This window comes from Dreissena polymorpha, chromosome 8, assembly GCF_020536995.1.
Source record: "Dreissena polymorpha isolate Duluth1 chromosome 8, UMN_Dpol_1.0, whole genome shotgun sequence".
Taxonomy (NCBI): domain Eukaryota; kingdom Metazoa; phylum Mollusca; class Bivalvia; order Myida; family Dreissenidae; genus Dreissena; species Dreissena polymorpha.
Genome location: NC_068362.1, coordinates 45,007,299 through 45,034,065, shown reverse-complemented (window position 1 = coordinate 45,034,065; position 26,767 = coordinate 45,007,299). Strand labels below are relative to the sequence as shown.

General features: G+C 34.6%; 1 protein-coding gene and 1 long non-coding RNA gene across 2 annotated transcripts; both read left to right on the top strand.

Moving 5' to 3' along the window:
- The first annotated feature begins 1,632 nt into the window (after positions 1–1,632).
- LOC127840936 (uncharacterized) lies at positions 1,633–6,196 on the top strand. Its single transcript, XR_008030640.1, has 3 exons — positions 1,633–1,718; positions 5,432–5,519; positions 5,928–6,196. It is a non-coding gene; the product is annotated as an uncharacterized LOC127840936 (long non-coding RNA).
- A 10,440-nt stretch (positions 6,197–16,636) lies between these two features.
- LOC127840491 (uncharacterized) lies at positions 16,637–20,105 on the top strand. The gene is made up of 4 exons (XM_052368909.1): positions 16,637–16,725; positions 17,725–17,869; positions 18,589–18,766; positions 19,849–20,105. The coding sequence occupies exons 1-4, from the start codon at positions 16,637–16,639 to the stop codon at positions 20,103–20,105; spliced, it is 669 nt and encodes a 222-aa protein (XP_052224869.1).
- Positions 20,106–26,767: the final 6,662 nt, after the last annotated feature.

Sequence of the window (26,767 nt, the reverse complement as noted above, 5' to 3'; positions counted from 1 at the left end):
CCGGTCAAAGAATATTTGGACCAAGGCAATAGTGTGGCTAAATCGACAATGCATTTACCACTTCAAAACATTCTAGATGAACTGTTACAAAAACAAAACTCTTAAAAGCTGAATCTGTTGCTGATAAGTAAATGATGAGTTTAAGTTATGTAAGTTATATAAGCAATTCAAACTTATATACCGGTTACATTAATGTTAAGCTTTCTATAATACAGTCGAGTCGCCAATATCGGAAATTCTCCATTATAGAGGACCAAAATAGCGTTAAATGATTTATATTTTTCTGACCGCTTTCTTATTTGCACACATGATTATGTCAGAGTGTCCAACCGTTACCCGAGCTTAAAAAAATAATTCCCGGGCCCTGAAATAATTCATCAACTACAGTCCTTTCCTTACCTTTTGAATAACTGATTCCAGCTTTCAATCGTAAACCACCGTTTGCGAATGATCTCACTAGCGTTCTAGACAACAATGCGATACGTAAGCATGAACGTTTAATCGAAAAATGCCTGTTGGTATGATGCATATAGAGTCGATAAACTAATTTTGTATATCAGAAATGTTTATGTATTGCAAGAAATCGCTTTGAAATCATATGCAGGGTATACATAAGCGTTACAACAATCAGTGAATTTAAAGCGGTTGTCTCAACATTATTTTGAACTGTTTAAGAAGGCGGTAGCTTTTACTTTGCTGTTCCGCATTTGACAACATTGGACAATAAAAAATGTAGAAAAAAATTAGTGTGTTTATTTGATAGAATTCAAATATTAACATTGATGAGTAATAGTTATTACAATTATGTAAATTGGAGTTTAACTTCTTTCGAATTACAACGTGTACGTGTAAACCTCCGTAGTGACGTCGAATTACATGAAATGCATATCAAGAGATTTAAATATACAGACATGTTGAATTGGTTTTGTATCTTGCACAATTATCGTTAATATTATAAATGCATATAAATGTACATACTTGTCTTCAACTATTTGTTATTAAGAAGGATAATGAGTCTAGTTTGGAGCAGGCCCCGGTGGATTATGAAGATAGTGTCGAGCCCTAGCATTTGCAGACAAGGTTCATCATTCTTGCATGAAGAACAAATACATTATGTATGTACCAGGGAGCCGTTTCATCAACGATTTACGACTAGTTGTATATTACGATTTACATAAATTACGATGTTTCAATGAAATCGCGTTTCATCAAGCAAATCGAAAATTAAAATTACATAAATTTCATACATAAATATACGACTGGGTAAGGGCACCCGTCAATTAACGTAATGGCGGTCTTTTTTGTCATCCACGATGACAGGAGACGAAAATTTACCAATGTCAAGGCTTTTTAGGGAGAGGATTGTTCTCGAAAACCTAAGAGATGAGAACATTGCTTCGATACATCGTCTAAGTAAGGGCGGAATAGAGCGATTGTTGGTTTTGATCGGAGAAGACATAGCACCAACTTGCCGGCGAGCTCATCCCTTTCATTCCGTTGCTTAGGTATGTAAATAAGGCGAAGAAATCATTGATTTAAACAAGTATAATTATAAAATTGTATTTATTTTCAAATAGCAAATAAGTAGAATTTAACCCAAAATTTTTAGAGTAGTTGCCCTTTGTTTACTTAGCATTTGACAACTTGGATTTTGCAAAATGGTTGAAGAATAAGTCATTGTTGTATCTTTTCTTAATAAAAGCATTCGATGATTACCGGTATTAGTTTAATCATTTATTGTTGTGTTTCTTTACAAATGACTATGTTAAACTCATTCTATTTTGTGTTGACGTGTACTTATCGATGACATTATGTGCAGACTGATTTACCCCACCCGCTAATGTTGAACGTGTAGTTGTTCTACTTCTAAATGTTGTGATTGAACAATACTTTACCTCGAAATTGTTGATTATAACATCATGATCATGAAAATGAATATGACATCATGATACTGTTTGTGTTTGCTATTTTTAAACAAGTTTATTGTATTGGTGAGTTTAGTAGATGCTGATGGTATCATGGTGAAGGGTATTACCTGTGTATTAACATTTAGAACAGTATTATTATTCAAAATAACTTGTACATACCTGCATATGCGTGTCAATCCGGTAGGTGGATGTCTTTTCTACATTTTTCAATGAAAATTTCACAGAATTTACTCAGCATACAGTATATTTGTCGTGTTTTTTCAAGCCACTATAAGCTGACCTATATTTTACAGGAAGTGGGTATTACCGGTGCACTGTGTATTTCACCTCCACAAAATAGTCATAAACAAGTACTGGTCAAAACTTCTATTATTTTATGTCACACATTCATTTTCACTCCTGATATAAAGTGTCAAAAGAAGATATGCCCATCTTAAATGCAGAATTTGAAAGTCTTATAAGAGGTATGTCATTTTTTAATGAAATATCAAAGATTTAAACATTAAATGAAAATAATTTGATCATGAATAACATGTAACAATTTTGATTAGATGTTGTTGTTTTTTTCAGTTATGATTCTACAATGAAGGTTGAAGGGTCGCAGTGTGGGCATTTGAAATCTGCTCCTCTTCTCACACATTTGACTTTGGTGCAATATTTAAGATGCACCCAGTGTTGGCATTCGGAACACTCAGCCCACTGAACAATGTCTAACACATAGTCCAAATGTAGTGACTCTGGTTGGAATTGTTTGCATATGCAGAGATCATTTTCTTCATGTTCATCTGAGTCTTCATCAGTTGGAATAATCATTGAACTTGAAGTTGAGGGTTCTGGTGCAGGCTGATTATGTGTGGATTGTACCGAGACATTTGGAAGCTCACTCAGTTTATTTGAGTATTTTGAAAGGTCACCAACAATTGTTTCTGGAGCTTTTCGTTTTCTAGGATTAGATGTGGCTGTTTTTATTTTTCTGCTTTCAAGAAAAGAACAGGAAGGGCTGGAAGCAACAGGATGCAGACACTCATTAGCAGAGTAAATTTTAGACGGAGCCGTTTTGACAACTGGAATGACACTGGGATTCAATGGGTAGATGCCTGTTTTACGGAAAGAAGAAATAAGATTTTCTGGAGTCATGGCCTTGTTGTATGCTTTGGAAGAAAGTGATCCAATGTTGTAACGAACAATGTTCAGACCAGGATTTTGTCTAAGAAATGACTTACATTCAGAGTGATAGGCTTTCTTCAAAGGTCCGAAACAAGCAACATCCAAAGGCTGTGTCAGATGGGAAGTATGTGGTGGAAGAACAAAGAATTTAACCGTGTTAGCGTCTCCCCATTTAGTGAGGGTGAGATTAACATGGGACTTGTGACCATCAAAAAGAATAAGCATGGTCTCCTTGCCAACAGGGGCATGCTTTCGAAAATGGGTTTCAAGAAATTCCAAGAAGACAGTTGAATTTGACCAGCCAGATTGAGTTAATGTGCCAGCTGAGCCAGGAGTAGTGTCTAGTAACAAACTGTCCATCCACCTTTTGCCAGAGAAGATGTAGAATGGGGGAGCCTGGACCCAGTGGCATTGCCAGCTGCAAGAATGGTGACAGTGTTGCCACGAGGAGAGGTGACAGACTGAGGAGTATATCATTTTTGGCAAACAATGTTTGTTGGACTGTGCTCGAGCAATAATCCGGTTTCATCAATGTTCCAGATCAAGTCGGGCCTATTTGTCAGGTGACATTTTTCCATGATATTTTTCAGGTCTGAAAAATAGTGTTGAAGTACCTCAGGAGAAGAGGCCTTAGCCCTGGCTAGAGACCACTTTTGCAGTTTTGCAACATGAATGTCTGGCCATCTCTTTTTCAAACCACTGAACCAATCAGCTGAAAGACATTGTTCAGAATGTTTCTTCTTCCCAAGGCTGATGGCGAAATCAGTGGCTAAACACACACATTCACTCCTGGAGTAGCCGTAACCTATCTCAGCCATGTACTTGACATGACAAACAAACTGCTCCTCTTCAGCTACAGAAAACAAAGTTTGGGGCCCAGGTCTTGGTAGGGGTTCTGATGAGCAGGGGATTGGCTGTAGTCCAAGTGTACGGTCACGAAGAGTACTCTCTGGAATGCCATAGAGACGTGCTGCCCGGTACACAGACATGCCTTTGTTCTTCACAGCACCATATGCCTCAGCAATGAGACCAGGGTCATATTGACCCTTTCTCTTACTCCCAGAAAGTTGAAGCTGTATTAAAAAAATATTTTTTCTTTAAACCTGTAAATCTCTGCATGTTATTGTTAAAAAATAAATAAATATATATTTCATTTGTGTTATTTTGAATTAAACAACAAGCTGGAAGTTTGGGCGAGTACTATCGTACACATTTTAGAGGAGAAATCTACCATTACACCGGTTGGTATTTGTAAACATCAGCGTCCTTGACAGCAGCATGTGAAACTTGAGAAAAATGATATACAATGAGTTAGTTTCAATGCAAGGTTGGTTTTTATTATAAAATTTTAGCTGGTGTGTCATAAAAATCGTATAATTACCCTCAAAAAGCTCATTTTCTTATTAATTTTCGGTTTGACAGATGCCGGTAACTGAAATACACACAGTGCGAATGCAAAGCACGATAGTGACGTCATGGCACGTGTGACATATTTGATATTCGGAATACACCGGAATTACCCTTACACCGGTAATACCCTTCGATACGATACCTTATGTATTTAATAATTGTAGAAAAATCACCATCATTGTTTCTATATTGTTCTCATTTGATTACAATGTTGTTCGATTGGTCATTGTACGCTCGGATACTACTTACATGTACCCCGCGTACTCTTTAAGTATACTTACATGTAGAGCTAACCCTGTTACAGTTAATATACTTTAACATAGCCGGAAATTTAATGCTAAATGGGTTGTTGTAGGCTTATTTTTTTATAATTATGTTCACATTAATGTCAATTTTTTTCTCAAATAGTCTTTATATCATCAAAATTTATACTCAAAAAGCATGTTGATGCAGTTTTTTCAAAAGGTTTGTTTTATTTAGATAAACAATATCGCTTTACATTTATCTGTAGTGCACTGTACCACATCGAATTTTGGACAGGAATACAACTCGGGTACAGTCTAAAAAGGACCGGTTACGTTTAAGTATATTAACCTTACCCGAGTTACATGCAAGTATAAAGCTGTGAATAACCAATCGAGCGTGAGTAAAGTAGATTGTACCTTATGTTTTTAATAATTGCAGAACAATTACCTTAATTATTTCTATATTGTTTTCATTTGATTACAATTTATTTATTTGTCAAATTCAATTCTGCAGTGCTATAAATATGCACCCCCCATCAAAAAAAATTATTTCGTGCATATTGATGGGGCTTTTTTTATTTATTTACTCCTTTTCTGCATTCCTCCCTTTTGTGTTGGTAATGTGAACATGAAATAATGAGCACTCTCATGTAAATGAATAACTTTTATTTTTTTTTATAGATTTTGGCATATTGCATATTGCCAAGGGAGATGTTTACTGAGGATTCCATGCCATTAATGTGCAGGCTGTTGCTGACGCCAGAATGAGGTAAATGTAAATACAGTATTATGATTCATTACCTTATCATTAAATTTGGTATAAAAGCAGATAAATACCATTAAAGGTTGAAATAAGCGTAATGCTTATCATCTTTGACATCTAATAATAATTAGTTACGTACATGTGCAAAAATCATTAACTACCACAATAAGCACCATTAGCACTGTGTGATCAAGCTTTTGTTCTTTTATGTGTTAGCCAATGCAGCTATCAGTATTATCTCTAAATATTGTCTTTCATCTAGGTATTAACTAAAATATAGTGATTTGATAATACTTAAGCTAGTTTTGTGAAACTTATTGAGATGCTTTCCTACCTTTATCTAACAATATTAACTGTGGACTGCTGTTTTATCAAAGACAAAGCAACTGCCCAATAAAATATTTCAATTTACAGCAATATCTGAGCACCAATGATGAGGGTAATCTGCTGGGAGATAGTGGGTATCCGTTAAGGACTAACCTGATGACCCCTTAACCTCATCCCTCCCATGCTGCGGAACAGGCCTACAATGACCATCTATGTAGAGGGTGGGTAGTAGAAAGGGCATTTGGAGTGTTGAAATCACGAGATTGGTAACATATTATATAGGTTGTGAAATATAAGTCTTATTAGTGCGAGATCAACTTACCACACAGTATTTAAATGAAGTATTAGTGCCAATCTCTTTCTTGTGCCTCAGTGACGAGTAAGTCTTCGTGCATCTGGAAAGTGTGTTATGATTACATATGTCTGTGATTGCGAGTTAGTTGTAGTGAACGTGTGATTAAGTGAAGACCTAATTCGCGATGAATAGCAGGGCAAGCGACTGGGGATGGTTTGACGGTATAAACACGTACATAAGAGATACAAGACCAAAATATTATTCTAAAATACGAGGTTTACTGTGTTTGTAATATTGGAATCCAACGCGTTTCCGTGGTGCGTCTTTTCCTGACTGATATATTTTTATATATCACCTCAACATGAAGTTGTTGTATCAGTCAACGTTTGAAGGTAGTTCATATTTCTTGAAATCAGTTATACAGTCGTTTGTTTGTAAAATAGAATCAGATTTAAAACAATTCGATATCAATACGTAATATGTAATCAGCAAAAAAAGCAAAAAAGCAAAACAATAAAATGTTTTACAAATCTAGTGTATAAGACGTGATTTTATTTTATGCTTTCCGATAGTTTATAGAGATATTTCAGTGAATTAAAACTGATATTTCACAGTTCCAAACAGTGAAAATAACAGTGAAAATTATCGATAATTTTCATTGTTTTTAGATATCTTTGGTTTCCCCATTGTAACCCCCAATCACAGGCAATTTTACCAAGGGCGACTACTCTGCATTGATGTTAACAAAAACATACGGATGAGCTTCCTTTTAAAAATACATGGGGGCGCCCAACGGGGAATTAAATTATCCGGAATGACAAATATACAAAAGTAATCATTTGTAAGCATAAAATAAAAAAGAAAATTTGTTGGATTTGGTGGAATATTGATTTTAATTCACTCGTAAAAATAGAAACAATTAATTTAAATTAAAATCGATATTCCACCAAATCCAACAAAAATCCTCTATATAATTACGTCAAACATCGTATTTGATCCCGCTAAAAATGCAGCGTCGTAGTGATTATATGTCCTTATTTCTTTTAAAGTTGGGACGTTTATGTATGATAAACAGAAACAAATGGTTACTGCCGCTCGATTGGTCAATGTCGGCTCGGGTACTACTTAAATGTACCCCGGATAATCTTAAGCATACTTAAATGTACCTCGAGTACGTAAAATATTGTGAAATGTACCCGGAAATTATAACGCTAAAATGGTCGTTGTCGGCTATTTTTTGTAATTAATGATGTTCATAATTATGTAAATATTTTGTTAAATGAACTCTTTAGTATCAAAACTCCTACTCAAAAAAGCACGGTGAGGCAGGTTTATATCAAACAGAATTGTGTTCCGTCGCGCGTTTTACGACACCGGATGTTGGGCGGAAATAACCTCAGGTACAGTCTAAATTAGCCGGGTACGTGTTAGTATATTTTACGTACCAGGGGTACATTTAAGCATACTTTAGTGTACCCGGGGTACATTTAAGCAATAGCCGAACCGACAATGACCAATCGAGCGTTACTGCCGTACCGTTGTGTAAACGAAAAGCCTCATATGTGTAATATTTTGTAACATTGTACAGTAGCCATGTAATGTTTTTGTCCAATTACAGCCAATTTAATATCTGCAGGAGAATTACTAATGTGTGTGAACATTGGACAAGAAATTGATCTAAATTATCCGTTGTGTCATCCCAAGTTATAACCCAGACAGCAAAAGCGTATAATTAATCTTCATGTGCCACAAACAGAACCTAAACGCTGCTGTAGTGACGCGTGTTAATCGATTTATAGAAGGCAAACGGCCCAGACAGACTTGGTGTTCAATTAACATACACTAAACATACACTAAATCAGAATTTTGCAGTAGAATGACAAACAATAGCGTATCGGTAATTGCAGAATATACATAGTATGACGTAACTCAACTAATATTGTCGCTTTTAAGCAGTGACATTGAACAATCGGATGCTGTTAGTCCCACTGAAGGAATAAATAGGAAGGAGTTGGTGCTTTGTGTAAACATATCTTTCGAAGTGATTTAGAGGCATTGTGGAATCTAAAACGCGTGTAAGTTCATATTATATTATTTGCTTTTTTATACTTGAGATCAGTGGTTGTTTCATCACATGTCGCTTTTAGATCGATTTACTTTGTTTGGCAACTACCCAAAAAATTCATAAGACTGCATAAACTAACGCATTTTATTTTAGTGTTACAAGCTATTATAGTGAACATTAACTTATAAAAGTTCAATACCAAATGAGATATGTTCTGAAAATAATATTGGAGAGAGCGGTCAAGAATAGTTTAAAGGGAGTGTTGTGTGAGTGCTACATTTTAGCGAATATAAAGATAGAAAGAAGTAAGTATTCGTGCTTTGTACATGTTTATATTAAGTCTTAAGTGTTTGCAATGAATTGTAAACGTTCATAAATTAACAAGTGAACACTATTTTTGCTTTAACATCGAACTTATTTACAAGTTCGATTATACACATATGACCAATAGCATAAATCAACACAGTCTTAGGATACGAGCATGCTAATATTTAAAATACAATTTTGGTATATACTTATGCATAGAATGTAAGTCTACATGTCTTCTGTTCTTTTGAAAGATGTACACTCGTGATTTCGGATATATTGCAATTTCATACATAAGAGCCACTGCTGCCTTTGCATTTATCACCATGATCTTAGAAATAGCGTCATATCACGCTATGTGGGTGTTTGTTCGACACTTTTGTCTTATTCTTGCTGCTGCTGCTGTTCTTGCTGTAGCTGCTGCTGTTCTTGCTATAGCTGCTGCCTATATTACTAGAAATATGTGAATAGATTGTAATCCAAACATTTAATACTGAATTTCTTGCGCATTGTGAAACTTAACAAGTAAAAAAAAACGACAAGTAATTGTTTCTGAGGCTTATTATTACATTTGTATTTGAAACGAATCATAAACATGTGAATTAGCCAAAAACAAAACAAAAATGTTTGAAAAAGACATTCGGCTTTGAAATCAATATTATTACTGTAATATGGACTAAATGTCATGATTATATATATTAAGCCGTATCTAACATTTACGGAGACCGCCCCTATACGTTATTAAAACTGCCAGCCCAGGCCATGCAATATCTCTGTGTCAGGATGACGAATTATCACCACTACTTCTTTTACCTAATATGTTGCATGCTTTACAACATTTTTTTTTAAATTAAATAACTTCTACTGTTGAAGGAGAAAATATGCGTAAATAAAATTTCGTTTAAATACCAATTTGTATCATGTAGCAAAAACCAACAACAAATATTTTGTTTTGCACACTTTCTGTCTTGTATCAAATTGTACCATCCAAACTCCATTGTGAATTAACAAGTGTCATCATTTGAATAGTAGTCCCAGATGTCGCTAAGCGATAAAATAACATACAACTGAACGATCTAATGATATGGTTTCCGAATGTATCAACATATGCTGTTTTTACAACAGAACGATGATATTTAAATGTGCATATTTAACAAATATCATTTATTAGACTACTTCATCTGTATAGCATGTGTTGTTTTCACAACAGATGGCACAGTTGGCTCTTATGTTATTTTGCCTTGAATTAAAGGAAATCATACTTTAAATAGAATTTTAAAGTACACAATTTAGCACTTTCTATATATTAAATATATGCAACTTTCATAATACTACTTAAAGGAACACAACTTTTTGAAACATGCCAAGCATAAACTCAATTGCCTCTTTATTGCATTTATATAATATTGATTTGATGACGTCAACTAAATTAGTTATCTAGTATGGTAGTGCCAGTGATACGAATCGGTAAAAATGAGTATGACATTTTGAATATGTTTATTTCATCACATCTCTATTTATTGATAAATTGAAGAAGAATGAATGAGGTTTATACATCCATAGTATAAACGTATAAACTAAGTTTTAGTTCAGTCCATATTTACTTGGGAAAAGTGTTAAACAGATTGTGCAATCGCATGTTGTCTTGAGTAAGTAGCCTCGAATTAATAACCGATGAAGCTTTGATTCATACGTGAACATCAAAGGGAAATAAATCAGTAAATATGAAGATAAATAAATGTATTTCTCTTCTATTTTACATTTCATCATATTGACATATGTGCGTAATATTTTTCAATGAATTTCAAATATATGTATTTTCAAACATGGGGAGTCATGTGTTGCTGCTTAAGTAATTTGCAGATTCAACTAAAGCTTTATAACTTATAAATGAACATACACCCCCGGGCAGTCAATACATAAAAAACGTACGAGAAAAACCACTTGATACGTATTAATACATAGCTTGCAATAAACGTTTAGAAGGGTTTATATGATTGAAATATATTAATCGCATGGCCTTTTAGGTATTGGGCGAATTGATCACAAAAAATATGAAAATCATATCATTTTATTGAACATCTGTCAAGAAAAAACATCACTACCGTTACAAATAATAAAACATGCTTTATTTAACAAATAATAGCTAGTGCTACAAAATTATCGATTTTATGAAGAAATTTCATTTTCATGTTTTAAATACAGCCGCTTTTGAAAACATGTTATGAATAATGTACCCAAGACTTATACATATACGCAAGAATTTCCAAATACTACAAAAATGCGCACTTTTACTTTTTCATTGCCATTTATCAAGCGAAACATTTGAGACGGCTCTTGCACATACACATAATATTCAACCTATTATTTACTGATGTCACTGATTACAAAACTAGAATAAGAGCCTTATTCTTAGAAATCACTTAAACTTTGCTGTTACGGTAATGATAAATCGTAACGGTATTTTCAATTTGGTAACGGTAGTGATAACATCATGTAACACAAACTAGAAACAATTTATGTAAAACACAACACATTTGCTAACATTATAAACATATTAATTCGCTTCTTCATATTACATGGCATCATGTAACACAAACTGGAAACAATTTATGTAAAACACAACACATCTGCTAACATTATAAACATATTAATTCGCTTATTCATATTACTTGGCAGCATGTTTGACACTGATCTTGATAACCCTAAAAACAAAATGCCACATGCCACATGAGACGATGCCGAATTTGATATTCTGTTTTCAAGGGTTGACAAGACCAATATCACACAAACGTCCATGTAACATTTCTAATTTCGTTTATACCCAACACATATGATATTTGTGTTGTATAGTATTGGTTGCTCAAAAGTGTTAGTTTTGTTTTAATGCCATTTAAAGGCCGAGTTCTTGTTCAATTACCATCCACAGATGAGGTGGTATCTGTCGGTGTCTTGACGTAACTTGCTCTGGTTCTTTTTGGAGCAGTGTTATAATTTTGTCCTGGCTATACCACAGCACATCTTCCATCCTCGGCAAGAAGAAGCGATTTCTGCCGATTCTGTGCATAACCTGAGATTAACGATATCATATTTATTATAGAACAGATTGATGAAAATGGAGACGCATGGAATTTCTCTTATTTAGATTTTAGATCTGTCAAGAATACTGATAATTTTGCGATAATAGCAGTAATGGTCAAGTTTTACAAATTTTGGAGATAATTTGATTTGGTCGTAAGTGTAAGGTGATCTACTATGAAGTTATTGTCATACAATAACATTATATAGTATGTAGTAAATGTCATTGACATTATAAAGTTGAAGTCAATATATATTTTAGGGATTTAAATGAGTGTATTTTTCATTCACAAAATAAACCTCTATTATTTAAAAAAAGATTGCCTAACCTGTACTTCAAGATCATTTTCAGCGACAGCTTGCACAACACCAGGGTATGGCATACCATCATAGTTTACGACCACATATCCTCCAACGAGAGATTCCTCTACACATGCATTTTTTTCTCCTGAAAATAAATGGTAAAACAATCTCAAATAAATGGCATATTGATTGTAATTGACATGCAAAATTGACGTCCTAGGAAAGTAATTACAAATGTATGCTACACATTAAAACAGGTTATACTTTTTACAAAAGTGCTTCAAACTTAATTTGTATTAGTAAACAGCGCATGGTTTTAGAAAGGCCACACACATGTAATAAGAATTTTGAATGGAACTTGCCTTTTCTACCATAGACGTCTTTACCTTAGACGTCTCTTCAGTAGCTTGTTTCAATTGCTCTCCTTCATTGTCTGCTGGCAACTGAAATCAGAAAATCAGATTTAAAGTTATCATCTTTTGAAACGGTTGCATTTAACTAAGCTTTAATTCGGAAAGCAAATATTATTTGACAGGTTTTGCAGCCCCCTTCCAGTAATGGGTTTATATTAAAATTGCAGTTTATAATCGCCTAACATTGTCATAGATCCAATACCGTCAGTTAATTGTCGTAAATTAAGAAATGTTTATATGATTATTATATTCTAATAATACGGAACCAACCTTTCTCGGGGGAACTGGTGAGTATCTGGCTGATAACAGTCGCACAGTAACTTTGTTGGATGCTTACAGAAACATGACACCACTCTCGTAGCGAATGAATCCGGACCCTCAATGATCATCTGAAATGTTAAAAAATGTGTGAAAGATTTTTAAGATTATTATTCATCATTTTATTTTTTAATTATAATATGAATTTTAATTACATTATAATAATGATTACTTGTTATTATTATCGTAAATATTATAAATATTGTTATTCAATATATTTTAATTAGATATACATTATAATTATATACCTTATCAATATGATTATTATTACTATGATTATGATTGTTATGATTATTATTATTATTTGTTATCGTATTTATTATTCTAATAATAATTTAAACTGTAACACGAGTCGAGCATTTACAAAAAGATTAATTGGTTTAAAATACACTCGTATACCTGGTGGATTTTCATTGTGCTTGGAATAGGACGAAGGTCACTAGGTAATTTTGCATCAACTTTCTTGAGTTCATTCTCTTCAACCAGAAACATTTTCACTGTGGATGTAGATGTACCTCCAGAGAAAAGCTGAAAGAAGTCCTTAGCACACGTTATGTCATTCTTTTTCAATATGACCTGTTGGTCGGCTGCACGTTGAACAGCAGCGCCGACGCCATCAGCGGCACCTTTCCCATGTGCTGCTTCTAGGAAATTCCAAGTAGATTTCTTGAAGCCGTACTCAGCGATCTTATGTACCCACAAGTAAATGTTATTTTTATTGCGGTATTGGGTAGTTGGCCCATCACTTATAAAATGAATGCTTGTGAGATTCCTATTTTCTTTGACGTATTTCAAAATGGGTGTGAGATGAGCCCAAATACCCGCGGGATCGTGCCACAGAAAATCGGACACAGTGCAAATTTGGATCACTTCATCTCGAAGATAAACAACGACCGTATGGAGAGAAAGCTGATTTCTGGAGCCTCCAAAATGCATTGACTGGATCTCGTCTGAGTACTTGCATGCATAATTTTCAGAGAAATCAATGTGAACCATTATTTCTTCATGTGTCAAATTCGATCTTAAATATTTTAGTGTTTTATATTTATTCCTAATGTTAAATATGTGCCTACATGCTTTCTGCATTTCAGCATTTATTTCAGATGCCAACACTTCTCTTGTACCTTGATCTTGGTCCTTTACAGTCTTTGTTACAGTCCTAGATCTATAATTTCCCCTGTCCACTATTTCTTCCCTTCTAGTCTTCCACTCAAACCATTTTACCTGTTCGCCATTATCATTGTTGTAGTCAAAGGTTGACACCTTATCTTTGCATTGTGTGCATTCTCTGTACATACACGACTTGTTTGTTTCATCACAAACAATCTCTGTGACCAAAGTGTTGACATCCTTTGTTCTTACCATTCCAACTGTATGAGCAGCATGCAGTTTTTGACGAATATTGTCATGGATCCTGCACAGACAGGTTTTGCGGTCTTTCTCTCTCGGTTTAATGACCCAAAATGGGCGAAGCTGACAGAACAATGTGTATGATATTGTGTTCTTTTCACTTATGTATTTTAAGTGTAGATTTTTTAGATCGTCACTTAAGAGGCGAATTTGTATTTTGTCTCTGTTCCTTGTTATTGTTGACTTCTTGTCGGCTGTAAGCTGTGATACGTCATCTCTTTCATAAAAGGATATTACTTCTGACTTCATTTGCAAACTCTTGACATTTGGTTTTCTCAGTGGTTTCTTTTGTAGATGTCTCCTTGACATGGAAAGCGTTGACTTAACAAATGTGATTAGACCATATTGCTTAGACCATATTGCTTTAATATGCGTTTTCTGGCTACTAAACTTGCAATAAAACGCCTCTCTGTATTTGATTTAGCGGTAGTGTATCTGCGCCTAATGTTGATTGCCATCATTGTTTACATCATTTACTTTTCTCTTTAGACGGTTAGATATCTTTTCTTGTATCTTTCGGTAAGACGTTGCTGACATTTTAATTTAATAACTAGCTTTGAATTTTGTCGGTAACATTTAGCCTTCTGATTCTTCCGTTTCCTGGCCAGACTTCTTCTCATTGACAGGGAGCGTCGGTTATCTTCGGGTATAGGATTTGGATTCTCTTCATTGGTATTAGGAGATGTTGGGGGTGTTAGGATGTGTGCAGATGTCTTCTTTCTTTCTCTGTATTCTCTGGAGTTTTGGCGCCATCTCTTTCTTACTTGGCGTTTTTCTCTTGGCGTCATATTTTCAACGGATTTGAACTGGCCTGTCTCTTTTCTTTATTGATTTCGCTCTCTTTCTCTCTGCTTGTAAAGCTTGTGGCTTGCTCTATCTGCCCTTTGTTTAGTCCGCCATCTTGCCATTCTTTCCTTTGCTGATATAGCCATCTTTGTAAATGCCTATAAAATGTACTATTTTTGAGCTGCTAAACACAAACAAAGATGGAATTATTCAAGTTACTAGCACGTCAAATGAAACTTTTTAAGTATTTTTTCAACAACTTTGTTCTCAATTTGTTTCATTAACAGTTGTTTTTGAAAATGTCTCATATTACTATGTGTAAGTTAAATGGTTATAAAAATGTCTTTTAGAGTCAATGTACATCAGAACGTCTTGAAGTAGTAAAAAAAAAGTAAACAGATTTAGAAACAAGTGCTATTTGAATACTGTCATTGAGTCATCAACTTCATTGCATTTGCGGTTTATATTTATCTTGTGTTAATCAAATTCACAACATGAGTTTGTTTTGTTTTGTTAAATCATTAATGAGCCATGCTCTGTGAAAAGTGGTTAATTGCATGTTCGTAAATGGTGGTGCCAGATTAGCCTATGCAGTTCGCACAAGCTAATCGTGGACGACACTCTCCGCTTTTATATTTTTCGTTTCGAATAAGTCTCTTGTTAGCAAAAATCCACTTAAGCCGGACAATGTCGTTCGGGATTAGCCTGTTCAGTCTTATATGCATTAAACCCCCTTTTCACAGAGCACACCTCATTTATGATCGTCTGCATAAAATTGCTTTGTGTTTGTTTAAAAAGGACTCTGTCACTCGCAAATTGGTTATTATTTAAAAAACATTTTGCAATTAATATTTTATATTCTATTTTGTAACTTATATATAAGCTATATATAGAAAATGTCCTTTATTATTATATCAATCATTACCGTTACACTATCAATCATCACCGTTACGCTGTACTGCACAAAAACAGGTCACGGTAATGATCGCAACGGTAATGAAAATTATAAACAGATTCATCAAATGTGCCACGTCATAAACCAAAATGGCGCCTTATGTTTATTTCATCTGATCTAAACACACACATGTAATGCATTTTGAAGGTCAAAGTCGACATAATCTTTTAATAAATATACAAAAACTGACATACGGTAATGACTTTACAAAGATGCCCGTCCAATACCATCATACTAACCTTTGATTATTTCCTCTAAATCGTCCGCCATAGAACCAGCATTTTTCCACATTAAAAAATACCCGCGTTTAAACTGATGACGTCACGTAAAGAAGTGCTGTTTAGGGGAGGTAATCAGCACATTTCCACAAGTCAACAAAGTAGTAACGGTAATGACACGGAAAAATTAAAAATAGGGATGGCATTTAAACAGCTCAATTGCAATATAAGAGTGAAGTTTTGATCAAATTTGTTTTATTTTGGTTTATGGCGGTCAATTTATATAATTCTGATCATAAATTGAAATGAAAATAGCATGCGTGAGATATTAGAAAGATGACATCAATTTCTATACATACTGAGCGGGACATAGGGTTTCGAAAAACTGCACAATTCTATTCAGAGAATAAGAGGCTCCATAATGTTCAAGTATCTCAGCTATTTCAATCAGGGATTATTTTCACGCAACAATGATTAGTATCATGATTTAAAGAGCGTTTTGAAATATATTTGTGTGTGGAAACTCTCATACTATTTCAGGGACATATGATGTACATTTTTTATATATTGGTGTATGTTCCTTGCACGTTAACTGAGATTTACTTACTTAAACACGATGCTGTTTCCTTCAGCTGACAGCGCAGTTAGTATGTCGGATGGTGAAGACGCTGCGAAGATAAAAGAACTCTGGGGTCGCCTTGAGGGCTACGAACACGATCCTGATGACCCGGACTTTCTGTCCGATTAAACGTGAGATTCTGCTATGAATCTTTTAAGCACAGCTTAAAACTTATTTGAAAAGGTTCGTTCACCTGTGAACGAACTGGTACTGTCTACTCTTGAGCTAAGCTAATTGGAAGTACTATCAAACGTAAACCTTAATGAAAAATAAGAATTTGTTGGCAAATCTGTTAAAGTCAGACACCTCAGTAACCTATATCTTTGCATAGCTTTCTTTCGGAACATAGCTTGACGCCTTAAGCATAATTACCGGGTAATACAATTTATCTCAAAGGTTTTATTACGTTCTTATTTGTATCCTTAGTCTGTTAATAGAACTCATACGAGGTTTTAAACATGTAATTAATAACGAATCAAAATTACATATTACCAGTTAACCCGGAGCGAACTATAGGCTTATCCTCCATCCATTACGTGTGTATGTAATTCCGTATTTAAATAAGTTAGTCCGTTCGCAAAAAGGATATCTGCGATATCTTAAAATTTACTGACGATTCTTGGATGAAAGTGGTATTCTAATATTAGGAGCAAAGCACGGATTATACTTGACACATTTGTTTCACCAGCGGTCAAAGGTCTTGTAGACATTAAAATATATAACAAATATTTAATAAAATATAAATTAACTTATATAACGTAAGTTAATATGTACGATATTGTCATAACACTTCGTATGTAATTCAGCCATATGCATCCCATATATCTGTCCGTCAATGCCTTACCGTTTCATCCTTCTCTCTGACTGTCTGACCGCAAAAACTGAATAAACTAGACACATACACATTAAAAGACTTGCCTTTTTTCATAAAGTACTGAATATTCTAGGAAAAAACTTGGTAATAATTAAGTTTTAAACGGTCGGTGGGGGACTTCTGTATTGCGTGACTTTTTGTCAAAGCCTTGTTTGCTTAACCTTTATTATTTATATGGTTTAAAAACAAATTCATTTATTTACTGAAAACATGCATTACAAAGTTTTCTTGCGTCCGGATGCAGATTACGCCGCTACTGGATAGCACGTGACTGGGACGTGTCTGTTGCTGAGAAGCAGTTAAAGGATACTCTTCAATTGAGGCGGGAAACCAAACCACAACATGTCGTCTGCGCGTTCTGTCAGAAAACACCCGGCGGTCATGCCATGGTAACCGAGGAAGACGTAGTCAAAGTTTAGTTACATTCAAACAACATAAATAATGCTTTGCTCTATATGGAACGATTTCACAACACACCTGTTGTACAAAATTAAAATAGGTACCGGTAAACAGCATTGGGAATGGAGAGAGATTAAATAACGTTAACACCTCAACAGTTTAGTAGTTTGCTGTAGCGATTAACTTATTATCGATCTAGGCATGATTAGAGCTGTTAATAGAGAACTAATATCGGTTGGGCTTCCGTTTAGCAAATAAATATCGCGATGCAAACCGTTTAATCTACAAAAATGTAAATATAACTTCCGCATAACATACATACACATGTAGTTTTAAACTGTAAAATTTACAAAAATGCAGTAACGATTCCACGAAAATGTATGACATCTCTTCAACAATATCTGCAAATACAGAATTCAGCATTGCGTATTGACAAGACCACTTCACTATGGTAAAACGCATACCGGTAATAACAATTGTATACGTGACTTGCTCTGGGAAAACGGGCTTAAATGCACATGCGTTAAGTGTCGTCTGTGCAGCCGTACAGGCTAATCAGGGACGAAACTTTCCGCCTTGAAGAGACTTCCTTTCACGTAAAATTCTATTGACGCGGAAAGTGTTTCCCCGATAATATGGGAAACCGTTTAATGCACATGCATTTAGTCCAGTTTTCTCAGAGTGAGGCTCATATACATGTATATTTCAGCGCCAGGTCGGCTTCGACAAGTCTGGTCGGTCCGTGATTTACTTGTGTTTGGCACAGTGTTGCACCAACCACCAGCCGGTCGAGAGTGCGATTCAGCACCAGGTATACCTGCTCGAAAACGCCGTGCGTGTCTCCAAGCATGGCACTTACAGCTTCTTATGGGTCATTGATTTAAAAGGTAGTGACGCTTTTAAAGATGGTGACATACTTTAAACATATTACACTGCACATGCTAGCCTGGGATGACACTTTACGCACATGCATTTAGTGCATTTTCCCCCAGAATAAGGCTTATGTGTTTATGATAAAGGGACCTGTTTGGAAAAATATGGGCGGTGCTGTTTGCAAAGATGGATGAATGACCAAAAATTCAATTTGTACTTTAAAAAAATATTTTTATTTTAATTTATTATGATCGAATGATAACCGTGTTTTACCAGCACACATACTTTTTAATATGTGCCATTTTGTGTTAGCATACTATAAATTGTCAAAATATTTTAGTGTCTGCGTATAAACGTTGCCGATGTCACAGCATTTAGACAACGCTATTACTTTGTTGACGATCTGCGCTTGAATGCATTTAATTAATAATCAGCAAAACATTAATGTAGGTGTAAATATAAATTATTATATTCAACAAAAGAATGTTTGCAATACATTTAACCAAGTAAAATAACACTCGTGACTACAGCTAACAACCAGGATTAAAATGTTTTTACGTTTATTTATAATCATCATTTGAAAGTGGATTAATAGTAACGCGTTTGAAACGCGTTCCATGTATGATTTACAAAAAACAAAAACTTGTTTTACCGTAATAGCGTTTAACAACCTTTACAATTTAAAAGCATGTGTGGGTATGTTTTAGCCAGTAAGCATTTTCTTTAGAAGAGGTTTAGAAGTCATGAAAACATATTTAATATTTTCTTTATTGCTTAAGGTATTTTAAATTATCCCCAGTATCAAAGTGTATACAGTAAAGTCCTTTGCTAAAATGGTTCAAAATACGACCAACTGTTGACAAGTCAATTCAAACAATCGATCTCTTTGCGTCCCAAAATTCAGAAAGTTTGCACAATATCATAGGCATTTAATTTTCTTGATTCATAAAAGTTCGAAAGAAATCTCGTTTGATATGAGCTTCTACAGCTTCGCCTAGAAAAAAATGTTGTTATCTTACAGTACAATACCTTGTGTTCTGTTTTACCTGAAATTAATTGATGGAACACTTATATTCACCAATTATTTTTCCTGCAGGTATGAAGATAACGTCATGTCATCCGAGGCTAGCATTAGCGGTGGAGCACATAGTCTCAAATCACTACCCGGAGCGCCTGGGAGCGTGCATCGTTGTCAACCAAGAAATGCTTTTTCAGACGGTCTGGGTCGCCGTCCGGGGCGTCATTCACGCGCGCACGGCCGCCAAGCTGCACATACATCGCCACTTCCAAAAGGTAGAAGAGGTTTTTACCGAACTGTTTCCGGATGAGCTCAAGCGCTGGTTGTTGGAGTAAATCCGGTTGAAAAAGCATCCACTTCCGGATTCGCAGAAGACATTTTGGAAGGGCATTTCCGGCTTAGAAGGTCGCGATCCGCGTGGTTGCGACTCGTACATTCGAGAACACGTGGATAATTTCCCGGTCAAAGAATATTTGGACCAAAGCAAAAGTGTGGCTAAATCGAAGATGCATTTACCGCATCAAAACATTCTAGATGAACTGTTACAAAAACAAAACTCTTAAAATCTATATCTTTCGCTGATAAGAAAATTATGAATTTAAGTTATGTAAGCAATTCAAACTTATATACCAGTTACATTAATGTTAAGCTTTTTATAAAACAGTCGAGTCGCCAATATAGGAAATTCTCCATTATAGCGGACCAAAATAGCGTAAATTATTGATATTTGTTTACCACTTCCTTATTCACACACATGATTATGTCATTGTTTCCAACTGTTATCCGAGCTTTAAAAATAATTCCCGGGTCCTGAAATAATTCCTCAACTACAGTCTTTCTCTCCACGTTTGAATGACATATTCCAGCTTTCAATCGTAGACCACTATTTGCGAATGACCTCACTAGCGTTCCAGAAAACAAAGCGATAGTTTAACGTAAGCATCACCGTTTTATCCAATATTTCCCGAAGGTTTGTTCAACGTCGATTAACTAACTTTGTGTATCAGAAATGTTTATGTATTGCAAGAAATCGCTTTGAAATCAGATGCAGGGTATCGAAAAGCGTTGCAACACTTTGTGAATTTACAGCGATTGTCTCAACATTGTTTTGAACCGTCTAAGAGGGATTTAGCTTTTATATTGCTGCTCCGCATTTGATAACATTGACAAAAAATGTAGAAATAATTTAGTGTATTTATTTGATATTATTCAAAAATTAACATTAATGGATCAGTGTTATTTCAATTATTTAAATTGCCTTTCAACTCCCATAAAATTATATTCAATGCATATCAAGAGATATAAATGTACAGACAATTGAATTGGCTGTGTATCTTGCACAATTATCGTTAAAAGTATCAATGCATATACGTGTATATACTTGTCTTCAACTATTTGTAAATAACAAGAATAATGAGTCTCGTTTGGAACAGGCCCCTGTGGAATAGATAGAGTCGAGTCCTTGCACATACAGGCTGGGTCCATCATTCTGACATTATGAAGAAAAATACATTATTTACTAGTGACGAATTAGTCTTCGTGCATCTGGAAAGTGTGCACTGATTATATGTGTCTGTGCTTGCGAGTAAGTTTATGAGTGTAGTGCACGTGTGATCAAGTGAAGTCCTAATTCGCGATGAATAGCAGGGTAAACGACTGGGGATGGTTTGACGGTATAAACGCGTACATTAGAGATACAAGACCAAAATATGATTCTTAAATACGAGGTATACTGTATGTTGTTTAATATGTTAATCCAACGCGTTTCCGTGGTGCGTCTTTTCCTGACTGATATATTTTTATATATCACCTCAACAGGAAGTTGTTGTATCAGTCAATGTTTGGAGGTAGTTAATATAACTTGGAATCAGCTATACAGTCTTTTGTTTGTGAAAAAGAATCAGATTAAAAACAATTCGATATCAACAATGTAATATGTAATCAGCAAAAACAGCAAAACAATAAAATATTTTGCAAATTTCTTGTTCAAGACGCGATTTTATTTTATGCTTTCCGATAGTTTATAGAGATATTACAGTGAATTAAAACTGATATTTCACTGTTCCAAAAAGTGAAAATAACTGTGAAAATTATCGATAATTTTCATTGTTTTTGGATATCTTTGGTTTCCCCATTGTAACCTCCAATTACAGGCAATTTTACCAAGGGCGACTATTCTGCATAGATGCTAACAAAAACATACGCATGAGCTTCCTTTTAAAATACATGGTAGCGCCTAACGGGGAATTAAATTATCCGGAATGGCAAAAATACAAAAGTAATCATTTGTAAGCATAAAATAAAAAAGATTTTTTTTTTGGATTTGGTGGAATATTGATTTTAATTCACTCGTAAAAATAGAATATTTTTTTTAAATTAAAATCGATATTCAACCAAATCCAACAAAGATCCTCTATATAATTTCGTCAAACATCGTATTTGTTCCCGCTAAAAATGCAGCGTCGTAGTGATTATATGTCCTTATTTTTTCTAAAGTGGGGACGTTGATGTATGATAAACAGAAACAAATGGTTACTGCCGCTCGATTGGTCAATGTCGGCTCGGGTACTACTTAAATGTACGCCGGATAATCTTAAGCATACTTAAATGTACCTCGAGTACGTAAAATATTGTGAAATGTACCCGGAAATTATAACGCTAAATTGGTCGTTGTCGGCTATTTTTTGTAATTTATTATGTTCATAATTATATAAATATTTTAAAACTGATATTTCACTGTTCCAAACAGTGAAAATAACTGTGAAAAATATCGATAATTTTCATTGTTTTTGGATATCTTTGGTTTCCCCATTGTAACCTCCAATTACAGGCAATTTTACCAAGGGCGACTATTCTGCATAGATGCTAACAAAAACATACGCATGAGCTTCCTTTTAAAATACATGGTGGCGCCCAACGGGGAATTAAATTATCCGGAATGGCAAAAATACAAAAGTAATCATTTGTAAGCATAAAATAAAAAAGATTTTTTTTTTTTGATTTGGTGGAATATTGATTTTAATTCACTCGTGATCATAGAAAACATATATTTGAATTAAAATCGATATTCCACCGAATCCAACAAAGATCCTCTATATAATCACGTCAAACATCGTATTTGTTTCCGCTAAAAATGCAGAATGAAATGGTTACTGCCACTCGATTGGTCAATGTCGGCTCGGGAACTACTTAAATGCACCGCGGGTATTCTTAAGCATACTTAAATGTTCCTCGGGTACGTAAAATATGGTGAAATGTACCCGGGAATTATAACGCTAAATTGGTCGTTCTCGGCTACTTCTTTGTTATTAATTATGTTCATAGTTATGTAAATATTTTGTTAAATGAGCTCTATATTATCAAAACTCCTAATTAAAAAAAGCATGACGAGGCTGGTTTTGTTCAAACAGAATTGTTGCGTATTCCGTCGCGCATTTTACGTCACTGGATTTTGGGCGGGAATAACCTCAGGTACAGTCTAAATTAGCCGGGTACGTGTTAATTTATTAAACGTACCCGGGGTACCTTTCAGTATACTTGAGAGTACCCGGGGTACATTAAAGTAGTACCAGAACCGACAATGACCAATCGAGCGTTGTGTAAACGAAATGCCTCATATCATTATGTGTAATAATTTGTAACATTGTTAAGTAGCCCTGTAATGTTTATGTCCAATTACAGCCAAATTTAACATCAGCAGAAGAATCACTAATGTTTATGAACATTGATCAAGAAAATCAATCTAAATTATCCGTTGTGTTATACCAAGTTATTACCCGGACAGCAAATGCGTATAATCAATCGTCATGTTCCACAAACAGAACATAAACGCTGCTGTTGTGACGCGTAGTAATCGATTTATAGCTGGAAAACGGTTAGACAGACTAGGCGTTGAATTAACATAAACTAAAAATGCACTAAATCAGAATTTTGCAGTGATTGGCAAACATTAGCGTATCGGTTATTGAAGAATATACATGGTATGACGTAACTCAACTAATATTGTCGCTTTTAAGCAGCGTGACATTCGGATGTTGTAAGTCCCACTGAAGAAATCAATATGAAGGAGTTAATGCTTTTCGTTAACATACCTTTCGAAGTGATTTAGAGGCATAGTGGAATCTAAAACACGTGGTAGTTCATATTATATTATTTGCTTTTTTATACTTGAGATCAGTGCTTGTTTAATCACAGTTCGCTTTTAGTTCAATGCACTTTGTTTGGCAACTACCCAACGAATTAATAAGAATGCATAAACTTTCGCATTATATTTTAGTGTTATACAAGCTAGTATAGATGAACATTTACTAATAACAGGCGAATATTATATGGGAAATTTTCCATAAAATAATATTGGAGAGAGCGGTGAAGAACAGTTTAAAGGGAGATAGTGTTGTGTGAGTGCTACATTTTAGCGAATATAAAGAAAGAAAGAAGTAAGTATTCGTTTTGTGTACATGTTTATATTAAGTCTTAAGTGTTTGTAATTGATTGTAAACGTTCAAAAATGAAAAAGTGAAAACTATGTTTGCGTTATCATCGAAAGTGTTCATAAAGTTCGAATATAAACATACGACTAATAGCATTCAACCGCACATTCCTAGGATACGAGTAGGCTAATATTTAAAATACACTGTTGGTATATACTTATGCATAGGAGGTAAGTCTTCATGTCTCCTGTTCTTTTGAAAGATGTGCTTTCGTGATTTTTGATATGATAAAAATTCATACACTAGTGCCACTGCTGCCGTTGCATTTATCACCATGCTCATAGAACAAGCGCCATCGCACGCTAAATGGGTGTGTGTACGACAATTTTGTCTTCTACTTGCTGCTGCTGCTTTTGTTACTGCCGTAGCTTCTATTACTAGTAGTGTGTGAATCGTTTGTCATCCAAACATTCAATACTGAATTTTTTGCGCATTGTGCAACTTAACAAGTTAAGAAAGTCCGACACGTAATAGTTTCTGAGGCTATTATTATTTGAAGCTGATCATAAAACGGGAATTATCCAAAAAGTAAACAAAACTGTTTGAAAAAGACATTCGGCGTTGAAATCAATATCATGACGGTAATTGAACGAAATGTCATGTTTATATATATTAAAATGTAACAAATACAGCGCTCTTGTTCAAAATTTCCAGCCCAATCCTTGCATTATCTTTGTGTCAGGATTACGAAATATCTTTAAAACTTCTCTTACCCAATATTTTAAATGCAGTAAGATGCTTTACAACAATTTTTAAATTAAATAACTGCTACTGAAGAAGGCGTTAATATGAGTTAACAGATACAATTTCTTTCAAATACCAATTTGTATCATGGAGCTAAAAACACACATTTTTCTTTGCACACTTTCTATCTTGTCGTATCAAATTGTTCAACCGACTTCAGCTCCATTGTACATTAACAAGTGTAATCATTGGCATAGGAAACCCAGATGTCTCTAGGCTATACATTGACATAAAACTGTTAGATCTAATTATATGGTTTACAAATATATCGACTGAAACATTGTTTTTAAACTGAACGATGGTTTTTTAATGTGAACATTTATAAACATCATATATAAGACCACTTCATCTTTATAACATGTGTTGTATTCACAACAGACGGCGCATTCGGCTCTGTTGTTATTTTACCATCAAAGCCCATGAACACTCAAAATCAACGAATGTTTCATAAAATATTTCGAAAAATAATACATAAAAAATCATATATATTTATATATATAAAGAAGATTGTGCAATTGAACGATGTTTTGAGTCGGTGTCCTCCAACTTATATAGTCCCGATGTAGTTTTGATTCCCACTTGAATATGTAAGGGCATTACTTCAGTAAATACAAAGAAAATACATAGTAAGCTCTTTGTATTCTGCTTTTCATCATATTAGCATCTGTAAGTAATATATTTATATGACTTTGAAATATATGTATTTTGAAACATAGGGAGTCATGTTCTTCTGCTTAAGTAATTTGAAAATTTAACAAAAACTGTATTACTAATAAATAAAGATTTATTGCCCTTGTACTTTAATTAAGGTGTGTTACTAAACTACAGCCGACCTTAAAGTAGTATGTCGGATGGTGAAGACGCTGCGAAGATAAAAGAAGTCTGGGGTCGCCTCGAGGGCTACGAACACGATCCTGATGACCTGGACTTCCTGTCCGAACAAACGTGAGATTTGCCTTTCAATCTTATAGGCAAAGCTTTACAACCTTTTTTTTAAAAGGTTCGTTCACCACTTAACGAAATGGTTCTTGTCTACTCGTAAGCTATTGCTAATTGGAAATATTATCAAGAGTAAATATTAATAGAAACAAAATATTTGTTGGCATATATGTTAACAGCTGTCATCACAGTCACCAATATCCCCCTTTTCATTTCTTTTTTTCTGAACATATCTGAACGCCTTAACCGTAATTATCTCACACATTTTTTGTACGTTCTTGTTGGTATTAGCAGTCTGTTTAAAGAACCCATACGAAGTCTTAAAGATGTAATTTTATCACGAATCACAATTACATTAAACGAGTTCTGAACCCGTTTAACCAGAGCGGACAATAGGTTTACCCTTCATCCATTATGTGGTTATGTGCGTCCGTATTTTCCTGTAAGTCCGTCCGCAAAAGATGTATCTGCGATATCTGAAAATGTACTGTCGATATTTGGATGAAACGTGGTATACTAATTAAGAGCAAAGCTCGGATCATAAATGGCACTTTCAGTTTTACTAGAGGTCAAAGGTCGGGTAGACATTAAATTATATTACAAAGTTTTAAATAAGTAAATACGTACGATATTACCATTATACTTGGTATACAATTCAGCTCAAGGCTACCCATATGTCTGTCTGTCAATGCCTTATCGTTTCATCCGTCAATCTGTCTGTCTGACCGCAACAAACTGAATTTACTAGAAAAGCACACATTATAAGACTGGATCCTGCCTTTTCTCAGCAAGTCCTGAATATTCTAAGACCAAACTTGATAACA

Excerpts from the sequence above, each read along its gene's own strand:
- LOC127840491 (XM_052368909.1), top strand. The coding sequence starts at position 16,637 with ATGTCGGATGGTGAAGACGCTGCGAAGATAAAAGAACTCTGGGGTCGC. Across the intron at positions 16,726-17,724 it reads CCTGATGACCCGGACTTTCT|ATTACGCCGCTACTGGATAG; the intron begins GTCCGATTAAAC and ends GTCCGGATGCAG. Across the intron at positions 18,767-19,848 it reads ATGGGTCATTGATTTAAAAG|GTATGAAGATAACGTCATGT; the intron begins GTAGTGACGCTT and ends TTTTTCCTGCAG.